Source organism: Hypomesus transpacificus, chromosome 10 (genome assembly GCF_021917145.1).
Source record: "Hypomesus transpacificus isolate Combined female chromosome 10, fHypTra1, whole genome shotgun sequence".
Classification (NCBI taxonomy): Eukaryota; Metazoa; Chordata; class Actinopteri; order Osmeriformes; family Osmeridae; genus Hypomesus; species Hypomesus transpacificus.
Window position 1 is genome coordinate 6,214,679 of NC_061069.1, and position 23,530 is coordinate 6,238,208.

Below are 23,530 nucleotides of genomic sequence, written 5' to 3' on the forward strand. Positions count from 1 at the left end.
TTGGTCACAAGGTTTTTTTGGGGTGGTTAAAAACGTTTTTATATTAAAAAGTCCACAATTACAGTATAGGCAACATATTACTTATCACAAATGTATTTGGAAGCTTGCAGACATAAGCTGCAATTGTTAAATATGAGTGTCCCACTTTTATTGATTGCTGTGCTCTTAATTTTACAGGAATGACATGTGCCATCCGATTTAACTCAATTTGCCAAGTATCTAAACAGTTAAGGTTTAGTTGCAAAGTGCTGGCTAGTACTTACAAAAAGCAATAGTTGAGCTTAACAACAATTCTGAAGACATTGCTAACATTTACATCTACACAACTGTGAACATCAATGTATAAGGTGTCATTTATAAGTGCAAAAACATCTATACTTAACATATTAAGTACAACATAAATCCATCTTTGGAAAACATAAGTGATGACCCAATGGTCCTATTAACAACAGAAATATTGCTTACTAACAGCTAGTGATAGTACTACTATATAGTAATTAGGGAACAGAAGTAATACCACCTTGTATAGGTAAAGTCTGCCAAATGCTATATTTCCTCATTGTAATCAAAAGCATGGACATCAAAAGTCACAATCCTGTCATGTAACATCTATGAACATATTTTACCATTGGTGTTTACAATAACATCCAACATTCCAATTGGCAAAAATAAACAATCATATTTAAAATTTTTGGTTCATCGATAAAGTATTGATTTACCATTCTTCATTAGATCAGATTTGTCACTTAATATGAGTAAATAAAACAATACTTCTCAAGACACTTATGTCCTTTGCAAGGACAATATCTAGAAATAGATGATGCAAACACTGACACAATCAACTGCTATACATTATTATTAATCAGAAAAGGGTTGATTTCTGCCAATCAAGCACAATTCATCCCTTAGTTTTATTTAGATTTTCTAAAAAGCTTGGCATAGTTTGAGGCCCAAACATGACCATCATACAAAACTTCATAAAGTCAAACTTTATAAAGGAGTACAGTACATACTGTTCAGTACAGTGTGTACCTGTGCCACACTTCTTTTCCTGATTAAAAACATGTAATCCTTCTGACTGGACTAAGAACCATATCATATTCAAATATCAATTCAAGTATGATTTTCTATACTGCTAAGCATTGTGCCAACTGTGAATGAAACAGAGAAGCTATTAAGTCATTTGATTTGAAGAATAGTCACATAATCTCCAAATAAGGGTAAGGGATATTAACAAGGCAGATCAAGGTTACTAATATCCCTTCACCTGCGATTCTTACCATCAAAATTGACCCTCTAATGAACCAAGCCCAGAGCATTCAAATTTAGGTATTCACATAGACCTGTATTATAGCTGCTTATTGCACTTTCAGATTCAAGTTCCATTCTGTTCATAGGCACGACATTGGCATCTAAGGGTTAGCAGTTCTTAGCTGAGACGACGAAGGCACTTATCATGTATCATTTCCTCAGGAAAATTGGCACTTTGATCATTAGAATTCCAGGTAGATAAGGTTTAGCACATTTGGTTCAATTTAGATTTTGTCACAGCTCTCTTTGCATTAACAAATATAAGGTACTCAATTGTTCCCTTGCATGTATAGGCTACTTAATTGACAACCTGAAATTGTACTGGAAATACAGTACTGGAAGCTACAAAATCGGTCACGTTGGACAGCCCAAAAAAGCCAAGATCTATTAACAATATAAAGTACAACATCTGGAATACATTTGAAAATGTGATATTATAATGATAGCATAAATATACTTGGTTAAGGTTATCTTCTAAACTGACTTTCAGTTCAGTTCCCTGTGTGCAACCTACATGCAATTTCATGATCAAATGTGAGATATTTACTTGAGGTTTCATCCCATCCCCTTCATCAGTATTTTTTTTTCCTTTTGTCAACTTCCATACCTTTTCCTATTAGCGCAATTCACCTCTATGAATAAATATTTCATGAATAGGCTGACTGGTGTGTGAAAAAGAGAAAGAGAGGGACTTCTTCTGTTCTCTCTATTCATTTCTTGATGTAATATCCTACAAGGAAAAAGTACAAAAATGATTGACCAGTTTGACAGTTAACTATAATACAACATATTACAATGTTGAGGTAAAAGACTCACCTCCGTTTGAGCTTTTCTCCACTTGCCCATTGGTCCAGACTTTGTGAAGACTTTAAAGAATAGCACAGTTTTGTAAACTTTGACAAACTGTTGTCAAAACTATTGGAAAACAATTGAAAACACCAATTCAGAAGCCATAGTGAACTTACACTGAGTTGTCATTATCAGCAGAAAGGTTACAAATGCCATTGTCAGCCCCCTCAACAGGCACCTGGGTAAATATATTTTACATAGATGTTAGGATTAGGAACATGGCTCTTTGCACAAACAAATGTCTATCATTATTTAGACAGCCACAAAGCTTTGAGAAATCCAGATGCTGTGTACAGACTATACCTGTGTTGTTCTGCACTTGAAATCACAGTGAATAACAATTGGATCTCTTGTTTCATTCAGATTTAGACTTTCTAACAACTTACCCTGAGAATATGGCAGTGAAAACAAATACAGTGAAGATGAGAAGGAAGAGGGCTTTCATTGTAGGACAGTCTGAAACACAAAGCTTTGTTTAATTCTACAAGTCACATGTCTTGCCTTGTACAACAAATTACCCATTCAAATTGAACCCACCAACAAATAGCTATAAGTGCTCCATTTTAATGGAAGTACTTTCTCAAAACAATTACATTTAGTCATTTTACTGCATCTCACCTGCTGGTTGGGGCTCTGGAAGACAGCAGTTATGGGAGTGGAATGTGGAGGGAGGCGGGACATCCAAGAGACCCCCCAGTGATTGGGTGAACTGCTCTTGTGAGTAGCAGGTCTCAGAGCAAATCTCCTCCTGGATCACAGGCTCCTGAGCCAACTTCTCTGGTGGGGCTGTGATGTCACTGTGGTCTATGGTTTGGCAGAGATAGCACAAGTGAAGTCAGGGAACATTAGCCTGTTAATATTCACGTGGCCACCCAGCCGGTGCCATATACATGGGATATCAGAATCAGATTATCTCTGCAAGCAAATCTTTAATCATGCTATACTGAATAACAAATAGCATGTGTAAATGCTCCAGTTCACTAAAGTTGCCATGACAACATAAATGAAAATGTAATGTTAATTAAAACATTGAAAGAAGATTAGCACAATAAATCCATGCTCATGGTTATTGTGAGCTCCAGGAATGGAAGCCCAAAAACTTTTCCCTAAAAAACCATCGCAAGCTGTCCTCATGGGCCTCACCATATGTGAAGCTGCAGCTGGTGTCCAGTGTGGTGGTGCTGTCCTCTACCCAGGAGGACTCTGCCAATGGTGCAAAACGCTTCCCTCCAAACACCCTCTCATCCAGCCAAGACTGACACGTCTCAGTCATGTCACTCAACAGACTGGCCAGGGACCTTCGTGCTTTCCGTCTGCGCCGGAACACTCTACACAGTCAGACACATGCAGACTGAGCATGAGATTCATATTCCTAGTTGTTTTTCATTCTATTCACTCTTATTATAATATTCTTTGGAATGAGAAGCTTGACATGACAGTGATTATGTATTTATATTTTCTTGCCAAGCGAGGTACAAAATGTAATTAGCTCTCTTTCAACCAAGCCTTTTCTTCCAGGCAATCTTTTTTTTAGAGCACAAAAGAGCCCTTTATGTTGATAACGATCTGCTTGACACCATAAGAAATATTGTAGCAACAGAACAAGATGACATAATTTAACAGGCCTCAACCCAGCCAGATGTAAGGCACAAAGAATTTATAGGACTTGACTAACATGTTCTGTGTAGCTCTCTCCTATAGGCTACAGCACATTACCTCATTCTGACAAACATGGCTAGTGTTTGAACACTCTTGTTTGACGTGCATGGCAACGCAGTCATAAATCTGGCGACACTCTTGAGAGTTGCATATCGACTCTGAGGATATTTGTAGTTTGAAACACAAAAGCAACAACCTTTGCTCGTTGCTGAGGTCATCTCATGCTCATTATCTAACATCTTACCTCACTAGATTTTCCTTGTAGGAAACGTTGATTTTGGAGGGAGTGAGGGACACGTTGCCTTCATCGTCCCAGACGTAGCTGTCCTCCGTGAGGACGTAGTAGCCGTTGGAGAGTAAGCGGGGGCTGCGTCGGCAGCAGCAGGGGGAGCCTGTCACAGGGTTGACGGAATAACATTCGTAGGACGAGTCTGGTGACAGGAGGGACAGTCCAAGGCTAAAGGGGAATATAGACACACAGATATTAAGAAATCATTTTAATATTTACATTGTACAATTGATAATTGTATGTTGTACAATTTATATATATGTGGTAGTTTGATACTTGATAATTTATTGTAAGATAGAGAAGCAGAGCATCACCTCTGACATGACTGATCAGCCACTGGTTGTCTCTTTCTTAAAGGTGAACCTGACACAAAGGGAACAACACATTGTTGATATACACTGTTGTTGGTTACTCACTTTGTTTTCCTATTTGTATTCAAATCATCTCACTAAATAACTTAATAAATAACTTGTTAATTAATTTTTACTTTTTAACTTTCCTCTCCAAAACTGAAATGTATGAAGCAATAACTAGTCATTCTTGTTCAAAGAAGAAGCTACAAGGCTAGGTTTTTGAAACTAGCTGAATGTGATTTAACGACATTGTAGTTGACACACTGCAGACATGCAGGTTGGTATGCTAACGATATCCTGTATACAAGAATGTACATTTTTTAAAGGAGATATTTTAGTGTGTAGGGTTTCCTGACAGATGTATGCCCCAACAAATAACTTAAGTTTCGAAGTGATCAAAAACATTGTGGAAACAGCGGTTGAAAATATATAACATACTTGTAACAGCTCTACTGAAGAGCAGAGCCATGGCTGGCTGCACACACCACGCTGTCTGAGGGAACGGATCACGTGTGATGACAGCTTGGTCTCAATCTGGAAAACACATAAAAAAGGTCCGTTAGAGAATGCAGAGCAAAAAGGCAGGGCAAGTTCTGAGACTGATGACGCTCAGCAGGATTGGAATTTCTGGGAAAACAACTGAGAATTCCTTTGTCAGAGGTATAAAATACCTCACCAGAAACAATAAATGTTTACATTAAAGAATATCTTGGAACCAGTAAAACCAGTAAATGTACCTCAGAAGCGAAGCAAACACAAGCAGATTACAGAGGAAAGACATGCAAGTACCCGTCGTGTTAAAAGAACATAAGCCTTGCTTTATTTCCTTCCATTACTTCTTCCGCCTTAAATCAGCAAGTTATTACCATGGTAGCGCTATCCGCCTCTTGAGGTCTAAGGCTGACCCTTCTTTAGCTTATCTGTGTGCTGTCAGGGATTTTTTTTTAAATCCTCCATTAGGTATCTATAGCTCATTTTGTACTAATGGAAATGTGCTAAACTGACATTCCAAACTCAAACTGGAGACTTTTATTTATGACACGCAATCTTACCCATATAATTGTTCTTTAGTTCAGATTCAAACCATTCCCTTCTAACAGTTTATTTGCCATTATTTCAAGTTATCTTAAATACATCACTACACAACTCTACTCTGTTGGGCAGCATCTTTTCTCCCGTTGTCTGACATATTTACTATGTGAAGCCCTGAGAAAAACAGCCTGAAAAATCTGTGGGAAGAAAAGGAAAACAAAGTTCTCTTACAGTGAGGTCGCTTCCTGTTAACTCTATCATGACTGCAAGCTCCTCACTAAGGCTTACTGCATGTGTCTGCTAATGGTTTCTGTCTGAGTAGACAACACACAAAACAGTCACAAACACAGTCCCAAAATCCAATCCAATTACCACAATAGTAAGAGAGTAAGATTTCCCTCGGCTCAGAAAGATTTTAAATTCCCAAAACTTGAATTTACCTTGTTGATTGGCAACACCAATAAATTAATAATCTGGGATCGCTTGTGTAGTGAGGAGTCACACAGCTTATGTATCATTCTAGGCATGTCGGTCAAAATGAAAAGAATTGTGGACAAGCTCTGTGACTCCTGGCTCATTATATTATGTGGGTCAGACCTCAGTTTCTAACGGTCTTTTGGTCTGGTGACACAGGAAACAAGAGATACTGACTGAATGAACAGAGGCCTTCAGTGTCCTATCACAGTAGTGTCCTAAGGGAAAGTTACATTACACAATGGTGTGTATGAAGTGGGCTTAGAGACCAGCTTTTCTAGGCAAGTTTTAGGGGAGAATATATTTGAATCCCTGATTCGACAACTCCACTGCCATTGTTAGGTATGTGACGCCAGCAGACCATCATGTGTCGTGCCCCTCCCCGTTAAGCCACTGCTCCACAGGTCTTTACTCAACACTGTTGAGTAAAACATGTCCTAAGTTACCCAAGCATGGGCCTCATGCTAAGAGTTCCCTATCTCCCTGTACTAAAATAGGCAGTGCGTTCACATAGCCGACAAGCAGTCTAATGTGAACCCAGAGGACTGGGCTGTTGAGTTTAATATAATGTACATCAACAACTAAAGCTTGCAGTCTTGTTGCCCAGGGTGTATTTGTTTGTAAGATTATCTAAAGCCTATGTACTTTAAACCATCTAAATATATAACCCAGGAAGTGTCAGAGGCAACTAACTTCCTGTGTCTTGGAAGTGTGAGAAGAGGCGATAAAATACTGCTACCTGCATATCATCTGTCAAAGTTCTTAATAATAATTAACATCATATGTAATAATATAAGCTAACACATAATGAAAAACACAGTAGTCAATTTAGTACAAACAACCCGACCTAATCTACTAACAAAGGCCCATCAAATAATATAGCCATTCTTTTCATGGCCATAATAGACTGATAGCTCTTAGATCTTAGATCTGTACTTGTATGTCCATTATTGTCAAAGAAAGCTATAGAAGGTGATATTTGTGTGGAATTATTACACACATTAGCTATAACGTCTAGGCGATGATGGTTAACATGGATTTAATCTAAATATTTGATCATAAATTATAACGAGGAAATAATAAAGTTGCATTACATTTACGAACTGTCAACATGTTCGTAAATAGCGGTCAATGGGATATATCCTAAACTACTAGGCCGCAACCCGGCATCACTGGTGATGATGCTGGAAGAAACACCGTCACAGACTACTGTAAGGCTCGATGATGCCATTGGTGAAGAAAATGGGGTACTGCAGTGATAGTCGTCCTACAGTAGGAACAGTCATCGTAGGCTAATCAATCATATTGTTCTTTAAAAAATGATACAGGTAGTCAACCCTCAGTTTTTCTGTGTGTGCATCATGCTGAGCATCTCCGTGATGTTAAACTGTGAGAACTTAGGTGTAATGCACAGAAAGAACAGTTACATTGCAGTGCAGCCAAGTCACATTCGTCTATTTAAATAGAAATAATATATATAAATATATTAAAATATATTTACTAAACGTTATTTCAAGTTCAAAGTCAAGGAAATAAGACAGCAAGAACAAAGGGGATCCCCCATAAAGCGTTCTAGATCGGTCTACTTACCAACGCTCGTTTTTCAAATCCGTAATTCGATCTCATACATTAAGTAAATGTGCGTTAAGTTTAACAGTTATTTGGCTTTGAGATATTGCTGCAAAGAAACATAAACGCAAAGTTAATTGTCTTCCTGCTTGACAGCACACCCGCAGCCCGCAAAGCCTCGCTTACAGTGGTGAAATACCACAAGTTGCAGTGTGGAGGCGGGTTATTTTAGCTCGCCCAACTCAAAATACAAAAAATAATCCAAAATACGTGGATATTCTCAAACACATTTCGATTTGGTTGGCATTTATACCTACTTAAACTCAAGAATAAATAATTACGTGCTCAGTAAAAGTAGTTTACTTTTTATGTTAATTCTAATTTCCTCCCTCAAATATTGCAAAACAAAACAAATCTCAGCAGATCTTATGACAATGAATACCAGACATGGACTGGGTTGAGCACTGTTTAGGATTAGCCACTTGTCATTCTCTGCTACTGAAAACAAGATGCAGACAAATTGCTTGTAGTATGCTGCAGGTCAATAGTGTAGGACACGAATTTGTTTTGACCAAATTTACTGATTTTGCATAATATACTGTATAGTTCATATTTGTAAAATGCATGGATGGGTTTGTCATCCTCACGTGAAATATGACCTGGCTATGCAGCAGTGTCATCTAGTGGTTACTGAACGTTTAAATTAATCATTGAACATTGTACCAAAACTCTGTCATATTTATGCACCACACATATCAAGCTAATATAATGTATTTTTATTTTTTCTATAAATATGTACAGATAACCAAAATCATGTTTACAGTAACCAATCATCCTTAAAATAGAACAGAGCTTCAGAACATCCTCAGCTACCATATATAAACACCCATCTTCTCAACATTGCTTGTGTCGTCTTAACCACATGGATGGTAACTAGTAAACTGCAAAACAAAAACTGGTTATAAATGGTTATTTCAGATGTCTGATAATAGACAGGTAAATGCATTTGAGCAACCTGATTTGTTTGAGTGGTATCATCAGTATGCACCAATGGCAGGCTCTGGAATGTTGGTGGCATGCATGTCCCTGGTCATGTTGGATTTCTCCTTAAGCTTGGCTTGAAGCAGTGTGTGCTCAACCACTCCTATGCGAATGTCCATCTGAACGATCTCTTGCTTCAGCTTTGTCAGACTCTGTTTGATCTTGACCACGGGGGCTGCAAAAGAAAATGTAAAAGATGGAAGATGCAAAGGTTGATGAAGCTGAGTGTATATATAATAATAGTATATAAGAAACAATCTTACCTTATGTCTTAATTCGTTCTATGTCGTTATAAGTTTACAAATGTAACAAACATATTTTACTAATGTTTTTCAATTACTCAATGATGCAAAAAATATATATATATATAATTTAACCAGGATAGGTTATTACTTAATATTACTTGCATCCTGGACAGGTTAAAGATACTTTGAACATATAACTGTCATAACTTTCCAGTAGGTGTCATTCCAACTAGACATAGTGGTGGACAGTCCAGGAGTCTCACCTCCATCTGACATACTGCTGCCCTTCTCCTCCATCTCCTGCTTCACTTTATCCAGCTCCTCTGTAATCTGAAAAACAGGCATCACAACCATTGATTTAGAATTCTAATGTGGGAAAGGTCACTACCTCCAAGTATGACAGTACTTGATCTTGAAATATATACTGTTAGGGGTGAATATACTGGTGTTTTGTCTATTGTGAGACACATAAAATCAGTATGACAGGTTTCAATTGAAAATTGAAGAGAGTGAGCAAGCCACTGTACTTTATGTAAATTGATGTAATACTAGCATTAACAGATATTGCCAACGTATATTAACATGTTCTCCAACCTCTGCCAGCTCTCTGGTTCTCTCAGTTACTCCACCACTTCCCTGCTGATAGCGCTCCTTAGCCTGGGAAGAAATACACATCTTAGATACAATACTGTCCTGAACTTATATGTAAGACCAGAGAGTAGATATTACCGCTGTCTATTTCTAGGTTAGCCATCACTAAGAGGAAGAGATCCTGGGTATTTACCTCACTAAGTTTAGACTGAGCACTGCGGTACTCCTGAATGAGGTGCTCCAGCTGGTTGTTGATGTATTTCTCTCTGCTGCCCACCTTCTCCAATGTCTTCCCTATCTCCTCCTGCAGCTTGTCCAGGTAGCCCTGGGAAACATTAAAGGGTCAGTTGTGGTAGGCATGACAGACGTTGTGCCACCTCGCTGAAAAAAAGGGTTACTGGCTTGTCCAATTATCCTTAGTCCATCTTTGAAATTATATAAAGACTAGTTGCTCAGTTAATAGCAATGGAACAATGGAACTTCTGGCCACCTGGGTCTCCTTCAGTGAGGATTTAATTCCATCTCTGTGTTGATGCATTTGGTCCACATGGATCCTCCAGTCCTGGTAATAAAAAAAAATAAAATACTGAAATACTGTTTAAAATGTTGTTGTTGCCAACTTCATCCTACTTTGAGTTTTACCCAAAATATGTTTGGAAGCATTAACACTCCTAACCTTGTTGTCTGTTCTGATGGTAACTTTCAGCTGTGGTAGGACCCTTTCCACCTCCAAGTTCCACTCTGCAGCATCTGTGTTGGACTCTAATATGTCATCAGGCTTTGAAGACAGGCTGGCTACCTGTAACAACAAGAATGAAAAGATAATAATGAAATAAAAATAATTATTTGTAATTCATTTACTAGATAGCGGCATTGTATTATAATCCATTCACAGACACAACTTAATAGAAACTGCTTCTGAAAAGCACCCACACTCGGATTTGTCCTTGATTTCAGTGCCTCGAGGTCCATAACGTTATCCTCTTCAAAGTCATCTGGTTCATCCTGAGTAGAGACATTTTTTTTATTGAGTATGACAGATAACAATTTTGTATTTTAAACCGGACTGCATTCATTTAGAAAAAGTGCCAAGGAAAAGAAGCTGTAGAACTGAGAAAGCTAGAAGGGGATACCTACTGTCATCTCGTCTTCCACCTTGCTGAGCGTTAGTTCAGCATCATCCTCCATCACTGACTCTTCCTCCATCTCCTCTGTAGGGTAGTTTGGTCTGGGGAAGTGATACAATGTCACATTAACCTTAAGTCAGTCCAATGAGACCTCAGAGTAAAGAAAAGTTTTAAGTCTGACTGTACAAGATAAGGATTGGCAGACACTGGGATGGCAGTACATACATCTGATCAATTATTCTTCAACATACCTTTTCCAGACAAAACCCCTCTTCTTCAAAACCTCCTCTATTAACCGGTCCAGTACATAACAGACATGTTCCCCTGAACCTGCTTTGAGTTTTGATGGAGGAAAGTCCACCAAACCACCCTGCGATAACAAGAGGAATGTTGTGAATGCAAATCTGTCCAGAAACCTCAGCCATGCTCAAAACTATGACCTGAAAAACAGGTGGTAAATACTCATTTGTGAGTTGTAGACTACTTACAAAAGCTCTCAACTCTGATAGAATATTGGACACTGTGGCGTTGGGGTCATCGTACTCTTGCGGCTGTTCGAATGGTCTTCCAGCTTCATTGATGAGCCAAGAGGCGATGATGGTAAACATGTAGAATTGCTCGCCTGGATTGGAGGGCGTGTAGGCACAGGATGCAAAGTAATGTCTGCGGTGGGGAACACAACAGTAACAATAAACGTTAATGCTTTAGCTTTAATTTAAAGCGACTACTGTTTTGGTCACTTGTTCCACAACACGAAACACAAGTGCAGTGGCTCTACTAACCTTGAGAGCGCTTTCATGTTGTGCTTTGAAAGTACTTCCTCCTCGTAATCCAATAGTTTTAATTTGTCCAGCAAGTCTTCCATGACCATAAACATCTGATAAACTGCTCCAGGACCCCTTTCATCGTCATCTCCTCGTCTACTATCGTCTGCCATCTGTCCGCTTAGCGTTGTAGCTTGTCAACAAGCAAATCAGTGACAATTAACCCAAGTCCAAATATTCTTTGGGATTTAGTAACGTACTATAGCGTTAAATGTTGATACTGATCAGAAAAGCTGTCACCAAACCAAACAACCTAATGTTAGCTAGCCAGCTAGCTGCTAGTGCTAGGCTAGCTGGTCTTGTGTATGTTTACCTCCTGTCGTTGTCAAGCAACCCAGTTGGAAGTAGCTAATGTTAGCTAGCTAGCACTAATGTTTTAAGCTAAGTTGAATTGTTGGTAGAAGCAGTTAGTAACTGGCTCCCTCGGTAGGTAGCAAAAAAATAATTTTGAAGCAGGGGTACTTAACATATAAGACGATAGCTACCTACTCTGCCACTAGTACTAGTGGCACTAGGTAGCTAACTTCGATGGAAGAACTCAGCATCCCTTTAACAACGACCAACTATTTGTTCATCTCTTTCTGCACCATGTAGCTATTCGTGGATTGCATTCAAACTATCGCCACCTACAGTACTGGAGAGGAGTTTTTAATTTAGGATACCTTGACCAGCTTTAAATTATATTTTGCTAAAATATAAAATGTTTTTGGAAGGTGAGAGAGTTATCAGCTTGAAGCCAATTCATATACATTTGTACCAAGAGGTGCTCTGTTTAGTTGAAAGAAATATGGCATGGACCCTATGCTTTAATGATTGTTTACTGTGTCTCAGTGTAGGCTAATTGGCCAATGCTTTTACATAAATCATTTGGAGATGCATCAAGTGCCAGATTTCCCACATCCCACATATTCAAAGTGATGTGAATTGTCTGTAATTCCGGCATGAATAATTGCATAGCTACCCACGTAGAATTCAGCTTTTTTTCTACAAAATGAGAGGTAATACAGTTTTTAATAAAGTCCTTCAGGGAAACAATTGCTTGTTCTCCCCCCTAGACAACTAGAGTAGTTGAGTTGATGAATGTATTTTAACAGTTTGATGGTGATGGCCATGTATTTTTGTAGGAGAAAATTAATTCAATGTTTCATTAAATCAAATTAAAAACAAGCATTTTTTGGTTGAGGTTACCATAATTATTATCTGTCGCAAGAAAAGTGTATCACAAGAGATTTTGAATGCTGGTTCTCTCTCTGGCTTCTCTCCTGCTCTTTTGCTCTCTTGGTCTCAAATTCTTTCTCCTGTTTCTCTCTCTTTATTTATCTGTCTTTCTCTCTCTCTTGCAGTCTCTTTCTCTCTCTCTCAGATGGACGTTTCCAGTGGAGCACAGCTGCACGCATGACTGCACATGGCATTATAGAATCATGCAATTTCACTGGTACCTTAGTACACTAGACCTTGTGCACTTTTCCATCCATCAAATAACCCAAACAAACACACACAAAAGCATGCACACTCTCAACCTATATGATATGTCAAAGCCAGACTCTAAAGGGCTAGGATGTGTTTCTGCCGGTTAATAATTCATGTTGGAGCGCACTCCTGCTGTTAAGCAGGGCTTGCCGGATGAGGAGATGGGAGGAGGGAGGGGTGTGTGTGTTTGATCTGCATGCTGGTCCATGTCGGTATACACACACAGGTGCTCCCCTGGTGACTGATGTTTGAGTGGCAGGACTTGCGTGAATGGTTGGCAGACAGCTTGCTGTGTGCAAACTTGTGGGCTGACTGCGTCTATATACGTGGATGAGCAAAATAAAAGCTTTGTAAGAGATTCAATTGAATTGTTTTGCCGGTTCAGCAGATAGGTATATAAAGAGTTTTATTTCCAGCCATATGGGTCAGTGAGAAACCGTAGTTATTTTTTTTACTAGACAATTACTATTGCACACGTGCCACAAATCTGCGTCATTGTAGACAATATCAGTATGTGAATAACATCAACTGTGTGAATAACAAATCAGCTGTGTGAATAACAAATCAGTCCAGTAATTGTGCCATGAATACTGAATGAAGGATGAATCAGACGTGTTGTAGAACCACTGTTGCATTTAGAAGCATTAACTAGGATCAGGATGGAGAGGGAGACACATCTCACACACATCTCACACAAACACAGATCTCACACAACACACATCTCACACAACACACATCTCACACAACACACATCTCACACAACACACATCTCACACACATCTCACACACATCTCACACAACACACATCTCTAAAGCCAGTAGCTACTAATGTATGTCCGTTAAATAAAGCATCAGATGATCAGTTCCATACTAGAGTCAACTGACTACATTGTGTCTGTACAAACACAGTGGGTGGAAGTCCCTAAACACACTAGTGTCTGCCACATACGAGCATCTCTTTTTCAGCAACATTAAACACACTGAAGATATTGGAAACCTGGCCACTTTCTCTCAGCACTCTGATAACAGGCTCTTGCCTGCCAGCAAACATGTCAATTTCAAGACTATTCCCTCTAGAGTCTGACAGTATTGTGTGGGGTGTTCGATAGAGAGGTAATTGGGAGGACAGACAGGTGGATGCACAGCTCAACCTGACTGACACTGTAATGAGCGCCCTGTTCTAAGCTGCATTCCCGCAGGGGCGTGAGGGAGGATGAGGAGGGAGGAATAACGAAGAACAGGAACAGCTTTCATATCCTGCTTGAACCCTTTCGAGTTGTTCTGAAGATAATGGACCTTTTTGTTCAAGTAGGCTTTCCTGATCCTCCTCTACACAGACTTGTGTGGCGCCTCTTATTTTAAACATTCCCTTTCCTTGCTTTAATCACCACCGAATGGCCTTCATTTTGTTGAGTTGTTTTTGAGCACCCTGTATTTCACTGTATACCTCTTGGATATGTTGAGTGCAAATTTAAGGGGTCTCGGTCCTCTGTAAAGAGTTCACTGTCTGGAGGCATGAACCACATCTGGCAGTAGAAACTCCATCTTAATTGAAATTGTGATTGGAACCCTGGGCTGAAACTCCTACACATGAAAACAACAACACTGGGGTTCCTTATAGCCGCAAATGCCTCAATCAACAAGCTGCTAAAAGCAGAATGAAAGTTCTCCTTATTACCAGCTGACCCCACTGTATTCCAGTGGCTCTAATCCTCCTTACAAAAATTTTGTTTCACAGCTTGCCTCAAATCCTGACACTGGTGCAGTAGAGAATGTCTGTTCGTAGGTTTAATACGAATATTTTAAGACAGTTTTCAAGACAGTTTAGAAATCATAATTGTACTGCATGTGGGATGAAACACAGCTAACCTCTGCATCCAAAACATGGAGGTTAGACACTGACACACAAATTATCAGTCCATCAGTAAATCTAGTAAAGCTCTATAGAATATAAAATATTGTGGTGTTTGACATTAATCTGGTATATCACATATAATATCACATATTGGGGAGGAACAAAGACAGTGATTGCAAGTAACATACTTAATTATTTAGTTAATGCAGAGAAGATCTAGTATTCACAAAGCCACATGAATCGAGAGGCCCACTCATTTTGACAGGACATTTGAATTAGCCAAGAGCTAATTAATTTTCCACAGATTACTGGAGGGCCTGAAATCTGGGACTGAAGGTTAATGTAAACTAAATAGATTAAGATAAATGCAATCACTCTGAAAGTTGATGTTCAGATGATTGTCCTTATCCTTGATATCTTTTTGATCATATTGGTTGCTTTGAAAACCTGGAACTTGTAAAGCACAGGTGTACATATTTATGCAATCGTTTGTACAGTAGGGGTGAAGAGGTACAGGCGGTGGTGGTTTCACCTTTCCGAGATTGCAGGAGCTATAAAAAGAGTCCCTGAAATTAGAGCCAACAGCTGACAACCCACACAGAGCTTGAATTAATGTCCTTAAACCTCTTCCAGGCTCCACTGCACATGCAGGATATGTGGCATGTCTGATCCAGCAAACAAATTGTGTTGAAGCTATTGTTGAGAGTCTTAAGGAACAGAAGCACAGAAAGTGACTTTCTGATAGAATTGCATGGCTGTTAGTTTTTTACATTAATGCCAATAATGATGATTTAGCTTGAATGCCCTGGATTCCATATACTTTTTTTAATGCTTAAATTGCAGATTCTGTAATGAATGGATTGAATGAATTAGAATGGATTGACGATTTTTGTGGAATTCATTAGCACAGTCGCTGTGACAGGAAATAGGAGAGTATTTGCTTCAGGGCAATATTTATACTGACAAACTGCCACTCTGACCTCTCTTCTTAATATGGACTTGCACAGTAAATTCCCCTCCAAGTCGCAGAATGATTGGCATTTCATTTCCATCTTAATGCAGGTGGAAAACTGAAGCTTGAGGACACTGCTGACTCAGTTGACGGTTCTTGCTTTGCTCCGATCTACATCAAGTTTGTGATTTTAATTTAAACCATAGATGCGACTGGCAGGCTGTTATGAGAATGCACAAGCAAGTCATTTGGGACTTCGGTTCAGTCTGTCACTAGACATTTGCAAAGATTATCATTTAATAGGCTTCCAGTTGATTAGTAACATTTGCAAAGATTGTGAAGAGAAGCTTTCATAATAATTCCCATGAGAGTTGACTACTGCATTTTACGTTTATTTATACAAAAACAAAGCCATAATGAACCGTCAGATCTGCTTGTACAGTGCACATCAATGGCAGTTCTTGCTTGTTGTCATTAAAGCATACACAAAATCACAAAGATACAATACCATTGATCCATCATATAGTAAGCCCTATAGAATCAAAACTAGCAGGCAGGACATTTTATTCTACTTAATCTTGAAGGAAAAACTAATGTTAGGTTACAGTACACCTCAAACCAGCCCAAGATTTTACACCAAATTTGCACATTTACAGTTCATACATATAAATGTGCATTTTATTATAAAAGTCTGTATATTCTGCGAAGCCATGAAAGAAGAGATCTTCCCAATGGACATAAAAAATGTGACAATAGAAAGTATTGTAATTATAGAACAGCTCATTCCTACAGTGTTTCATGTTGATTTAAATAAAACTTGAACAATAATAGAAGAAGGTTAATAGGGGTTGCCAAAACAAAAGCTAAAAGTTATAACTTATGAGAAAGGAAGTATTTTATCAAATTAAATGATTGATGATCTAGTGGTACAGATGAATGACTCTTTGCTTCTCCCTGACAATGCCTATGGACTGAATAAATCCAACCTACATGGCATATCTAAACATTTGGGTAAGAACATCCTTTTCTGTGGTCGCCAATGCACATCACAGTTCACAAGTACAGTAGATGTTTACAGAATAAGACACTTTTGCTTGGGAGCAGTAGTTTGTAGACATCTATCTGGTATAGTACTGCATAAGATTTTGTAGATGAACAGTCGAGGCCCTTTTGAATAACAGTTTATGATTAATTATTTCAATTGTTGATTACATTGTATTCCCTGTGGTGTTGCATTGCCATAGTAACTTTACTAATGAACGGGATGAAGTAAACACACTGTAAACGTTGTCAAATGAGAACCTTCTGTAAGATCAGTAAATATTAGTATATTCATTCAACAACATTCCAATAATTTATTTAACTTAGTGCCACAAACAGAACAAATAACCATTAATCATTCCCTTTGTACTTTCCTAAAATAAAGCAATTACACTATCTATAAAACATGCATTTCAGGATTATCTGCACATATTACGTGAATCTATACTCTTAAACTGTGCATACTTTCTTGGACAATTTCAATAACTTGTTCTCAACTCAAACTTAACCAGCTCTCCATGGGATTTCAGACCTACAGTTACAATGCATGCAATTCTAACACTTTCTTAATCCAAGTGTTTGCCCTTGTAGAAAGTTTTTCAATATTTGAAATCAACCTAATGTTATACTGTTTTGTGGCTTCCTTTTAACCATATATCAACCACAGCAATGTATTATACTAATTCACTAATCTACCACTGATACCTGGTGAATCAATGAATTTTAAACATACAGAGCCCAGTCTGTTGTTTATTTAACTTTATATAGCCTTACTTTTCCAGACTCTTCAGAGACCAGCTGAGATCTGTCTTGATGATTTCATGATTATGGTTTTGCTATGTACAACATTTTACATTCTGATTTAAGATTGATATCATACAAAACTTTCCTTGACATTTAGAATCCTCAATAAAATCGCTGTGTAGCTTTTTCCCCCTTTAGTTAATCATTTTCTTTCTCTTTCCAGCCAACTTGTTTAAAAAACATTCCAACTTGTGGATTCTTGTTTGAACATTCATTGCAAAGAAACCTCTTTATACCAGTCACACATCTTGGTATTTGAGATCTGTCAACCCTAACTCATAGCTGTTCATCTTGGTTTCCTCACTTAAATTCATCTTAAATGTAATTTATTCCATGAAAATGACCCATAATGTAAATAATAAAATATATGTAAAAGCTCACTAATAATACTATCTTTAACTACTGTACCAGTTATATTTACTGACCAAGTTACAAAAATGTTCACCCCTTCAAAGGATGCTCAAAATCTATATCCAAGCACCTGTTTGTTTCAAATAGTTATGAAGTGAAATGTCTGTCTTTGATCGCAGACCCTCTGACTTGCAGTTCATTACAAGCTCAACTTTTTTTTCCACGTTTAGGTTGAGTGACTTGAGTGTGTTGGAGCCACATCCCAGGCAGACTTCTATTTCCTTTCATACTCATCCTCCTTCCCCTCATCAACTGGCTCCACACTGAAATTTCCTTCCTCTCCTATCCGGATAGCGGCAGGCTCCTCCACAGGGCCTTCCCTCTTGGTTTCTGTCACCACCTCGGTGTAGGTGACTCCTGGACTTTTCCTTCCCTTGGTTGGCGTCACCGCCTCTGCCTCCTCAGCACCCTCGGCTCCCTCCTGGCCCTCCGCCACAGTCCTTTCCTTCTTTAGCTTGATCCGGAAGGACTCCTTGGTGGGGGCCTTCTTGGCGATGTTCTCCTTCAGCCTCTCCCCGGACTGTTTGAGGCGTTCGCCAGCCTGGTGCATTTTCTCCCTCTTCTCGGGTGGCACCACCTTCTCGCCCAGGTTATGAAATTTGGTGCCCAGGTTGTCCTTGGTCTTGGTCATGCCCTCCTTGGAGAAGGCAGCCTTGATGCTCTCAATGCCCTTCATACCGGACTTTTTCAGGCGTGTAGCCCTGGTTGAGTCGGCTTCCTCCACCACCATGTACTCCTCATCCGAGGAGATGTCGGCAGGGATATCGTAGGTGTCTGGTTCAATATCCAGGGCCTCCATCCCAATGGCTCCCTTGGGAGTCTTTGTCACTGCTACCGAGGGGATCTCATGCTGCCCCTAGGGAAAGGCAAATACATTTGGTAAAGCAACCATCAACTGCAGTTTTGAGTGTTTCATTTTACTGTATGTAGTTTTATTTTATTTAAAAAAAACATTCAGAACTTACGCCTCACTGAATTAACAGTGGATATATCAGGTTGTAAAAAGTGTTTTTTAGCCTAGAATAAGGGTGGCATTGGGAGTCACAGCCAATGTGAACAATATGAAGGGGTCAGAGGTCAGAACTGTCTCTCTTACTGATCCATTGCAGTGGTTGAATGATTGACCTATAAAGTCTCAAATGTGATGGAAAAACAGGAGACGTGGATTGCAATCTTCACAGATTGCACTGCACTCTCTCCTATGAGAAAATGTTGGAGCCCGATTGATATTGCATTCTGTATGTTGTCAGGTTTTATAATTTTTTCATTAGAGTGCCATGAAATCTTTAATGTTACACTCTTTACAAGCCTGTGTTTGTTTTTTGTCCTTTCCACTGATAATTTTCTGGTAAAAGAAAAACAAAAAGGTTTTTTTCAGTGTTCTTTTGAATGCCTAAAATGTCTTCCAGTTTCCTTGCAGCGCAGAAAGTTTGCAACAGTATAGGTTCTGCTGTGCTATATATGTCATGCCGTTAACCAGGCCATACCATGAGTGGTATCAAGCATCCACTCTCTGTGGGGATATCTGTTTCTCAACACAGACCACAAGATATCATGACTGTCAGCAGCCACATCAAATCTAGGAATGGATGTTCTCTGTGACTTACTCGACATGGATGGCATAGAGAGAAACTTGTAAAGAAAATGTAATTGATTCTTCTAATTATAACAAGCCAAAATGACTTCCTTTGCATTATGAAATGTCACCCGCAAACATACAGTACAGAACTCTACAAAACATGGCGCAACATTCACAGTGTGAGATGATAAGACAGTCTCAGGATGTGTTTTTTATGGCAAATTGAATTCTTGATCAAGTAGCGTCTCTCTCTATTTCTAATGACATAACACTTGCTAGGTACTGCAGGTGACTTTGAATCTGAGACCCAATTAATCCTAATTAAGACCCAGACACCAGCCAGGATCACGGTCATTAATCAAGAGGAGTACTCGTCGGTCCATGCCCAGGCTCTGTGGATGACACAATAATTACACCACCAGGGAACATGGACCAGGATGTGTATTCATTTCATGACTTGATTATCACTAATGTTTTATAATAGTAAAGCCCTATTTATGTTGATCGATCAGTGCGACAGTCCATCTGATGATAGAGTCTTCAACTGAAGGCTCAAGGTTGAATTTGTTGTTTACTCCGTTGGCATGGTTTCATGAACTCAAGTATAGGTACATTCAATTATTCCGCTATATTCGGCTGAAGGATTATTGTGTCTTATAAGTTATTTTGATAATGTGCACCATTTCTTTTCATGCATGGCTTTTCCGTTTTTTTTTTATGGTGAGTAAAAGGAGCTGTCTTTAAGGGTTTATTCATTCACCCCACATTTCTGTGGTTCACTTTAAAAAAAAAAAACTTTACATGCTCAACGCGATTTATAATTAAACATGATTTATCACATTATTAGACTTTTTTGTTTATCTTGCCGCAACATTTGTTCTGGTCGTAAGTATGCCAGTCTCATTATAAATCACTGTAAAACAAGTCATTTATCTCTTTCTTATTACTTCCTGGTTCATGCAGGGTGAATGTTGATTGCTGTATCCTCTTATTCATCCTTAACCATGCCTTTCCAATGCTTCTGACCATGGCTCAGTGAACAGTCATTGCTTCCTAACTAACGGAACCAATAGAGCCATTGCTGTGTCATAGGCTAAAGCACTATATTAGGAGATGTATGCCCAGCAAGAAGGGCCCTCGGAATAACTGACAGCAAATTAGTCATGTTGAAATCCAACACTAAGTCTGTCTCTCTTTCAGGCAAGATGAGATTTGCTGTACTGTTCAACTCTCTAAATGATCGCTAGGCTTGTAATTCCAACTGTATGTAGACTATTTGTGGTAATATAGGCCTACTATTGTAATTAGCTCCCCCCAAAAATCCCTTACAAAAGCTAACCTACAGCCTTAAAGTTTAGTCAAGGTTAATGGTTTTCCATCAAACTAATAGTGTTACTAAATGACTAGACCCATCTGTAACATAAAAGGCCCAGAGGCACGTTAAGAAGATCAAATGACATCAAATGTTACAGACCACATTTTGTAATAGAGACCCATTATGCCCCATTCATTTCCACGGTATGGGATCATACCGTGGAATTAGCTATTTGCTAGCCCACATTATTCATTATTTCACAATGAATTAATATGACTTTTGGGAACTGTTCCTTAATGGCGGAATAGCCCTCTCCATTGCCTACTGAGAGACTGACCCATTGGCGGGTCACAGATGTTGGCTGGTGTCATCTCTTCACATCAGAAGGGCACGGCAGAACCTTATTTTCGATGCCAGTTTATCGTGTCCCCACTGGCAGTGGGTAGCATGCCATGTCTCCCAGAATAGGCCACTCTGTCAGGGACACACAGCAGCTGCTTCCACGGGAAAGCACAGAGTGCTCTCATTACTATTATAAAGTCAGGAAGTCTTTTAAATAAGAGCTCGATCTCCTATTTTTACTTCAGACCAGAGGGTTTGTCTATTGCACCTTTCTATTCTCGACTGTAACAAAACCAATGCTTTAGGAGTGTAGTGTATGGTGTTTTAGATATATTCTATATGTGCATAAGTTCATGTTTTGTAGTCAGTCAGTTGATTTGATGGTACTTTGCAATCTGGGTAAACATCAGTCCGAACTTTCAGACCAGAAACCAGAAGTGAAACCAGTAATTTGAAGAGACAGGCTCTCAAGTGGTGTCCAGTTCTTAAACAAAAGGTGTCAGCTCTGACTAATGGAAGTCCCCCACGATGAATAACTACGCTAAAGATAGCTTGAGTCCTATGGGGCATGAGGTGAATCTCCTGCTTCTGACTCCCTAGAACCAAGTCACTACACCTTCCGTAAATTGCATTACTTCAAAGAAGGGGTTACTACTTGGAGTCACATATGAACTGAACATGAGAATATGATCTTTACAACTGAATTTGTGTGTATTCTAGAAATGTAATTGCCAGTTTTTGACAACTCTTAGCTTGCCTGTCATATTTGATGTGCCATTTTATTCAAACCCACTGGCCGAAAAGTTACCTGATAGATGACGACGCGGAACTTGTTGCGAGTCAGGAGTTCCTCCTGTGTGACCTCCACCTTCTTGACGCGGGAATTCTGCTTCTCCACGCGTGTGCGCACCTCCTTAACGTTGGCGCTGACCTTGCGTGTCTTCTGCAGCAGCTTCTCCACCGTGCCGCTGGTGGAGCCGTGCTCCTTGGCCAGCTTCAGCACGTCGCCCTGGATGGCCTTGATGTTGGTCTCCAGGTCCAACTGGCGTTCCTCCATGCGCTGCTGGCCAGACTGAACGTTGTCGATGATGCCCGCCACCCGCTCCAGCAGGGACAGGATGGTGAGGGCACTGATGGGGTTTCCGGCCTCATCCTCCACCCCCAGAACCTCCAGCTTGTGATCCATTGAAGCGTCTCGGAAGAAAAGCTAAACGTTTCGGAATAAACGCTAAAGTGTCTCTCGAAAGGTTTGGAGCGGTTCAGTCGGTGTGTCGCCGAAAGTACAACTTCTCACAGGGGCTGTGCCAAGAAGTTGATGGTCTTGGATTTTATTATAATGAGCACGGAGGGCTGCTGCACCATGGGGGTTGCTGGTTCAGACACCAGAGAGAGGCGACTCCCTTCCGCAGTAACCCAACTCAGGTCTAGAGCACAGGATCAAGAGTGGACCTGTTCCCAGCAATCAGACCTGGGGGCAGGGGGGGCCGGAGAGAGAAAGGGGTGCAGCAATGCCAGTACACACCATGCAGATATAAATACTCATTTGGTAAGTTGACACTTACGACATTTTGGGAAGATGCGAAGAAGGGGATGATAGAAACTCCCTTCCTGCCCACTCGGTGAGACTCAGAATAATTCATAATTTTCTGTTCAACAAGTGGTGCTATCGCCTTTAGACATATGTGAATGCAGCTGCGTGTTATGTATTTCAGCACCAACTTTAGTGTCCATCTGAAGTGTGCTAATGACAGACAGATAGACAGTGCTGTGGTTGCCAGCCATGGTTACACACATTGCTGAAATGATAGCAGGATTAAACGTTGTAGTGTCGGCCTTTTTACATTCCCCAGGGCACCAGAGTCCACACATGGGATGAGAGTGAGATCAGAGCCCTTTTCTGTTGTACACTCACTACCTTCTACTACAGTGGAATCAAAGTATTAAAGTGGCGCCATTTCATTGACATCACTAAACAGCTGTTTGTTCAAAGTGCTCATTGTGGGCAGATTTACGATAAGTCACTTATAACACTTTCAATTGAAACTCAAATTCCCATTGTGCTCAAACCCCTTCTAATATTACAAGCACACAACTTCAATAAGAAATGCACTCAACCTTTTCACTGAAATATCTATAGGTCATCTGATCATTCCTTGAACTGTAAATTAACTACTTGTGTTCCGGACAGGAACAGTTTCAGTCAAAAAAAAATCGTAACAATAATTAATTGTTTTAATTCCTGTCCTGCCTGTATAACATCTCATCTTTCTACTGTTCCTTTACCATCCATTTGTTATAAGCTCACATGCCCCTGCCTTGCCCAAAGGTCCTATCTCCATTGATTTCCTCTCAGTCAAAAGGTCAGAGAGCGAGGGCCCCACCACCTCCCCCTGAAAC

General features: G+C 39.6%; 3 protein-coding genes across 6 annotated transcripts; all 3 read right to left on the reverse strand.

Annotated features, from left to right (window-relative positions):
• Positions 1-1,587: 1,587 nt before the first annotated feature.
• Positions 1,588-7,937, reverse strand: tmem71 (transmembrane protein 71). 3 transcript variants are annotated; one of them, XM_047027540.1, is made up of 10 exons: positions 7,558-7,937; positions 4,900-4,995; positions 4,423-4,471; positions 4,064-4,276; positions 3,304-3,488; positions 2,779-2,964; positions 2,547-2,616; positions 2,277-2,338; positions 2,128-2,177; positions 1,588-2,041 (listed from the first exon to the last, which is right to left on the reverse strand). In XM_047027540.1, the coding sequence occupies exons 2-10, from the start codon at positions 4,928-4,930 to the stop codon at positions 2,018-2,020; spliced, it is 870 nt and encodes a 289-aa protein (XP_046883496.1). In that variant the 5' UTR covers positions 4,931-4,995; positions 7,558-7,937; the 3' UTR covers positions 1,588-2,017. The 3 variants fall into 3 exon arrangements, with proteins under 3 accessions (XP_046883496.1, XP_046883497.1, XP_046883498.1); XM_047027541.1 differs by lacking the exon at positions 7,558-7,937 and adding an exon at positions 5,514-5,709; XM_047027542.1 differs by lacking the exon at positions 7,558-7,937 and adding an exon at positions 5,199-5,492.
• A 360-nt stretch (positions 7,938-8,297) lies between these two features.
• ift57 (intraflagellar transport 57 homolog (Chlamydomonas)) lies at positions 8,298-11,940 on the reverse strand. Of its 2 annotated transcripts, XM_047027544.1 has the most exons (12): positions 11,678-11,940; positions 11,323-11,497; positions 11,029-11,203; positions 10,792-10,910; positions 10,551-10,641; positions 10,347-10,418; positions 10,090-10,212; positions 9,904-9,975; positions 9,607-9,738; positions 9,417-9,479; positions 9,086-9,152; positions 8,298-8,752 (listed from the first exon to the last, which is right to left on the reverse strand). In XM_047027544.1, exons 2-12 carry the CDS (start codon positions 11,475-11,477, stop codon positions 8,574-8,576), a joined length of 1,248 nt encoding a protein of 415 aa, XP_046883500.1. In that variant the 5' UTR covers positions 11,478-11,497; positions 11,678-11,940; the 3' UTR covers positions 8,298-8,573. The 2 variants fall into 2 exon arrangements, with proteins under 2 accessions (XP_046883500.1, XP_046883499.1); XM_047027543.1 differs by having other exon boundaries at positions 11,323-11,940.
• Positions 11,941-16,017: 4,077 nt separating this feature from the next.
• Positions 16,018-22,721, reverse strand: cavin4a (caveolae associated protein 4a). Its single transcript, XM_047027654.1, has 2 exons — positions 21,942-22,721; positions 16,018-18,753 (listed from the first exon to the last, which is right to left on the reverse strand). The coding sequence occupies exons 1-2, from the start codon at positions 22,317-22,319 to the stop codon at positions 18,112-18,114; spliced, it is 1,020 nt and encodes a 339-aa protein (XP_046883610.1). The 5' UTR covers positions 22,320-22,721; the 3' UTR covers positions 16,018-18,111.
• Between the last annotated feature and the right edge of the window lie 809 nt (positions 22,722-23,530).

What these genes read in the sequence shown, in the direction of transcription:
- ift57 (XM_047027544.1), bottom strand. Translation starts at nt 11,477, where the DNA reads ATGGCAGACGATAGTAGACGAGGAGATGACGATGAAAGGGGTCCTGGA. An exon ending in AGGGGTTTTGTCTGGAAAAG is followed by an intron (nt 10,642 to 10,791) that starts GTATGTTGAAGA and finishes TCACTTCCCCAG; the next exon opens with ACCAAACTACCCTACAGAGG. An exon ending in GAACCAGAGAGCTGGCAGAG is followed by an intron (nt 9,153 to 9,416) that starts GTTGGAGAACAT and finishes CCTGTTTTTCAG; the next exon opens with ATTACAGAGGAGCTGGATAA.
- tmem71 (XM_047027540.1), bottom strand. Translation starts at nt 4,930, where the DNA reads ATGGCTCTGCTCTTCAGTAGAGCTGTTACAA. An exon ending in TACAAGGAAAATCTAGTGAG is followed by an intron (nt 3,489 to 4,063) that starts GTAAGATGTTAG and finishes CTGACTGTGTAG; the next exon opens with AGTGTTCCGGCGCAGACGGA. An exon ending in TTCACTGCCATATTCTCAGG is followed by an intron (nt 2,339 to 2,546) that starts GTAAGTTGTTAG and finishes ATATTTACCCAG; the next exon opens with GTGCCTGTTGAGGGGGCTGA.
- cavin4a (XM_047027654.1), bottom strand. Translation starts at nt 22,319, where the DNA reads ATGGATCACAAGCTGGAGGTTCTGGGGGTGGAGGATGAGGCCGGAAAC. An exon ending in TCCGCGTCGTCATCTATCAG is followed by an intron (nt 18,754 to 21,941) that starts GTAACTTTTCGG and finishes GCCTTTCCCTAG; the next exon opens with GGGCAGCATGAGATCCCCTC.